The following is a 4,977-nucleotide window of genomic DNA, read 5'->3' on the forward strand; positions in this document are numbered from 1 at the left end:
CGATGTTTGCATATGCAGAACACCAGTATGTTTTTCCTGGTTCTCAAAGAATCTCAGTAACTCTTTCCTTCGTGAGTTACAGCCGTGTAGGAGCCCCAGGCCATGCTGCATTTGGCCATGCATCCGTGAATTATTTTTCAGTGGGAATGCAACAGTAATCGAATTCTTTTTTATTTCCAACCTGAATGATTCTGTGATTCTATTTGTTCCGTACAACAGGAGAACTCACAATACCTGCAGTGAGCTCCGGTCAGGCTAGAACTCCAGTGACGGTGCAAAGGAAAGCGCAGTTTTGCGCTTACTGTTGGGTTAAGCTCTTGCAGTGTCTTACATGGATCAGGCCCAGGAGTCTTCTCCTGAAGCCTGACTGAGTAACTCTGTACTGCCTGGCTGGGGGGTTTTAGAATATTATTTTTTAATGCGAACATTGGTGATTATCAGATAGAAAAGCAGTAAACAAACATCTCTGCATTTACTGTGCTCATTCTAGACAGTGTAGCACAGTATTTTGCAATTGGCAGTGTTGTGAAACTGGTTTTCAGTTGGCTTGGAAATACATGTGACTGTGTAGCTGAATCTGCCAGGAAACTACTTGGCTAATCCACACATTTCCCTGGTTACGTGGAAGAGCACGACCCACCCAAACCCTTCCCATGCCATAGCAGGTACCCACTCTCCAGCTGCGGTTTCTGCACGTCATCGCAGTAACTGCAGCCTGCCAGGGTGCCATGGGCAGAACATCAAACTTCTCTGGGTTCCTGGAACAAAGGTTGCTCAAGCAAATGTAAATATTACTTTATAGTGCTGAGCAGCTTTGCTCCCTGGGAGGCTCACTAGGGTCTCAGTTGGAGACCTCCAGCATCAACCTGGACTCACATGCAAAGCAGAGGAGTTAGGAAGACACTCAGAGCAGGAGTTGCCACATACGCCTGCTCACAGAGGGCAGCCAAAAGGTTTAGTGCAGCCAGCGTGTGTGGGCTGAGAGCTGGGATGTGCTGGGACATTGCTGGCACAGACACATTGCTGTAACTGGGTCTTTCCTCCTGTTTACCAGAAAGGGAACAACCTGCCTTATCTTGCTTGCTCACCTGCCCACTGATCAGAGAGTCTACAGTACGCTCAGTCACGGGAGAAGAGAGATCTACGCTCAGGAGGGGCTGTGCCAGCTGCTTTTGCCGCTGCAGTCTCTGTAAAGCTGCTGTATTGCTCAGGTGAGTCTGCTGGGGAGAGAAACATGAGATTTGTAAAGACCAGTTCAAGCTGCAGGTAGGGAGAAATATTCAGAAGTTCCTTGTTTTGATTTAGTTATGAAAAAATGGCTGGTTTTCCTACACAGGTGAAACGAAAAGGTATAAACTTATTGACCAGAACCAAATGTTTTTAAAGAAATTAATTATCTTGTGTGCTGTGAAGGCCATGCTCCAACTAAATGCAACTTCAGCAAATGAAATTAAGAGAATGAGCTCACCAGTGTAAGAGCTTCTGCAGTAATCCTCGATGCAATGAGATCAGTACAGTGGTTTATTCACTTGTTCCAGATTATCTCTTGAGATGTGAAGTCATTGCTGTGTTTCTAGGTATAAGAACTAAATGTGTCATTTCTCTTAAAAACAACTTTCTTTTGGATTAGAGAAACAAGAAGAAATAAGGGGTTTGAATGGGTGCTGAGTGGAGAAGGCCGGAGCGGGTGCTGACATGTGCTCTTCAGTGCTGGAAGGCTGCAGCAGGCAGAACACAAACCCCACCTTGTCTGCTGGCTGCATGCGCAACCATCACGGGGCAGCATCTAGACTGGCTCATGTCTAGATGCAATTTTAAGGACTAAACTTTATCTTCCAGTAACTCATTAGAACCAAATTCAGCTCAGCTCACGAGAGCGGTGGTGCACGAGTCGTTAAAGTGCCGTGTATTAGAGAAGAGCCTGCGTCCCGGAACTGCCTGTGGTCCTGCTTGTCTCTGAGCTGCTGTGACAATATTGACACGAAGCAATGCCAAGACAGCATAATGCTGCTGGAGCAAAGTCCCACGCAGGAGGCTGTTGAAAGCAGTACTTAATTTGCAGGCACACGTGTGCATTCGTAGCCAGCTCTCAAATTCATAATTAAATAGATTTCAGTTTCACGGTCTAAAGGTGCTGACACCCCCTCAATAGCTCAGCTCTGGGAACAAAGCCTGTGCCACCGAGTGACCTTAGGCACACGCTGTCTTCCACTTCTGGGTTTGCCTAAGGATGCTGTGGTCTTTTCAGGACCCCAGTTACTGCCGTGATTCATGGAGGGGAGGAGACACTCTTGGGGGGAGGATCCAGGCAGAAGTCGCTCACTTTCCAGACATGGGAGTGTAGCTACCTTGCATTGTTTTCTACTGTGTTATAATATGGATTGGCAGATTTTCTTTTTTAATCCTGTCCTTTAGTGTTCCTGCGTCTACCCGTTCTCTCCCAAGATGCTGAGAAGAGTTCTGTGTACGGTGTTGTTCGTGGGAGCCCTGCCATCGCTGGCTGACGTGTCCCAGGGCCACATCTCGGTGGTCTTGCTGGGAGCCACAGGTGATCTGGCCAAGAAGTATTTGTGGCAGGGTTTATTCCAACTCTACATGGACCAAGTGAGCAGCGGCCACAGCTTCACTTTCCACGGGGCTGCCCTGACAGCTGAGGAGCCAGGGCAGCGGGTGATGTTCGATGTGCTGAAGAAGCTGGCCTGTCCCCCGGATGAATCTCCCAACAGATGTGCTGTGCTCAAGGACCAGTTCCTGAAGCTGAGCCAGTACCACCAGCTGAAGACTGCCGAAAACTACACTGCGCTGAACAGAGAGATTGAGACGCTGCTGCGCCAGGAGGGGCTGAAGGAGGCTGGAAGGATCTTCTACTTCTCCGTCCCCCCGTTTGCCTACACAGAGATTGCCCGCCACATCAACAGCAGCTGCAGACCACCGCCGGGAGCCTGGCTGCGCGTGGTGCTGGAGAAACCTTTTGGCCACGACCTGGAGTCAGCCCAGCAGCTGGCTGCAGAGCTCACAGGCTTCTTCAGGGAAGAGGAGATGTACCGGGTGGACCACTATCTCGGCAAACAGGTGAGCAGCTCGCAATGTGCATCCCCCCGCCAGGCTGAGGGACTTGGTGGCTGGGAGCGTGTTGGATGTCAGCTCTGCACCTACCGAGAGTGTTGTTCCCCTCTCAAATTCAGGCAGAGCCACTGACTGTGCTCCCAAATCTCCATTTTTTGATGGAGTCCTGTAGTGTTTTTCTTGTCCTGTACTATGCTGCTGTCCATCGTCTTACAGAGCAGAGGAAACGTGCAGACCAAAGCAGGGCTTTCTGCTGTTGGAGTGATGAGGGTCCCCTCTCCATGGAGAAGCCAGGGTGTAGGGTTGAACTGTGTGTGGGCATGGAGGAGAGATGCAGACCATGGTCTTCTCACCAAGGGCAGAGCTTTGATTTCGCTGAATAAGCAATGCCCTTTCCCTCTCGTAGTTCTCCCGTCTCATTACACACAGGCCTCTCTGCTTAGCTGTGGCTTGTAGAAGCAGTTTTTAATTTGATATGATATGGAGCTGATGGGATGTTAGTTTTGCAGAATGCTGAGGAGAAGGTTTATTCCTGCCCTGTGCTCCGCTCACGGCATGGAGGACTGGCTGCTGCAGGGACAGCTCAGGAGCTGCATTGTCCCAGGGGGAAGGTGTTCAAGGACACACCATCCTTGTTCTCGAGGAGTGCGATACCACGTTTTGAAAGTAGCCTTTTCCAGCCATGGCACTGTGGCCACATTTACTCGGAAGGCTGCATGTCCAGCTGCAAGGAGAGCATCCCTACCAAGCAAGAGGATTTCTTATATATATATATGTATATATTTTTTTTTCTCCTCCCCAAAAGATCAGATACCTTTAGTGGTGTAAGCATCTGATCTGATGTATTTCAGCACTTTGGAACTGTACGTTAGTCCCAGGATGGTCTGACTCAGCCCTTTGTCCTTTGACAGGTATAAACTGAGTGCCTTGCAGTTTGTAGGTCAGCCTTTCTCACATGAAACCTCAAAATGCTCAGCAAGACCTTCGATGTCTGCTCTGTACAGTCATAGGAGACCCCGTTGTGCATCCCTGCAGGCTCTCTTGCTGATTTTCTCTTCTCTGACCCATGTCTGCTGGCACTCCAGAGCTGGCCACAGCCCAGTGCTGGATGGGGCAGTGAGGCAGAGATCCTGTGGAAGTCTGGTGAGTTTTTGTTTGGTCTTTGATTTTTCCCTTCACAGGCTGTAGCCCATATCCTGCCTTTTCGAGATCAGAACCGAGAGTTTCTGGATCCAATTTGGAACCAACATCACGAAAAAAAACTTGAAAGAGACTGTGGATGCTAAAGGTTGGTGAGGCGAGTGTGCAGAGCTGGGGTGGATGAGTGAGAAGGAGAACTGGCAGGTTCATTAATTATGTGAAAGTGGCCCCTGAGGTGGTGCTGGTGCAGAAACAAAAAAGAGCAGGTGAATGATAACGTTGCTCCCTGGAAATGGAGAGGGACTCTTTTACCCTTCCTATGCGAGGGACTGACTCACTTCCAGGTAGTGTCACTGCTTCCAAGGAAAGATTCCCATTGCAGTTCAGCTGGGAGCAGGGACAGATTCCTTCACCTTTTTCTGCTGCAGAGCTTTGGGGGCATTGCACCTAGCTTTCCACCCCAAATCTTGGTGACAGGCACTGGGTTTGGAGTTGATGCAATCTGAGGCCACTTCAGATCAGTGCTCCAATAATCTGGTTGTTGTAACAAAAACCTTTTTGTATTTCTGTCCTGTTAGCTACCCAGCTTACACTGAGTATATATTGGTGCTATTCTTTGGAAGATGCTTTGCATCTTTTGCCTGGACATTCCCTGTATCATCTAGTTGGTGTCAGTCCAGATTCAATCTGTGTTTGCCTGTTTCTTTCCTTTCCTCTCTGTAGTAAGAGAGAGCATTGCAGAGAGAAAATCCAAGTCGAGAGTTGCTAGCA

General features: G+C 49.0%; 1 protein-coding gene across 1 annotated transcript in view; it reads left to right on the forward strand.

Annotated features, from left to right (window-relative positions):
* The first annotated feature begins 2,421 nt into the window (after positions 1-2,421).
* Positions 2,422-4,977, forward strand: part of LOC104472356 (GDH/6PGL endoplasmic bifunctional protein-like) — a 6,154-nt gene continuing 3,598 nt past the window's right edge. The window contains 3 exon segments of the mRNA XM_010087993.1: positions 2,422-3,072; positions 4,248-4,327; positions 4,329-4,354. Coding sequence (XP_010086295.1) covers positions 2,446-3,072; positions 4,248-4,327; positions 4,329-4,354 — 733 coding nt within the window. The 5' untranslated portion in view covers positions 2,422-2,445.

Source organism: Pterocles gutturalis, unplaced genomic scaffold (assembly GCF_000699245.1).
Source record: "Pterocles gutturalis isolate BGI_N339 unplaced genomic scaffold, ASM69924v1 scaffold46396, whole genome shotgun sequence".
Lineage (NCBI taxonomy): Eukaryota > Metazoa > Chordata > Aves > Pterocliformes > Pteroclidae > Pterocles > Pterocles gutturalis.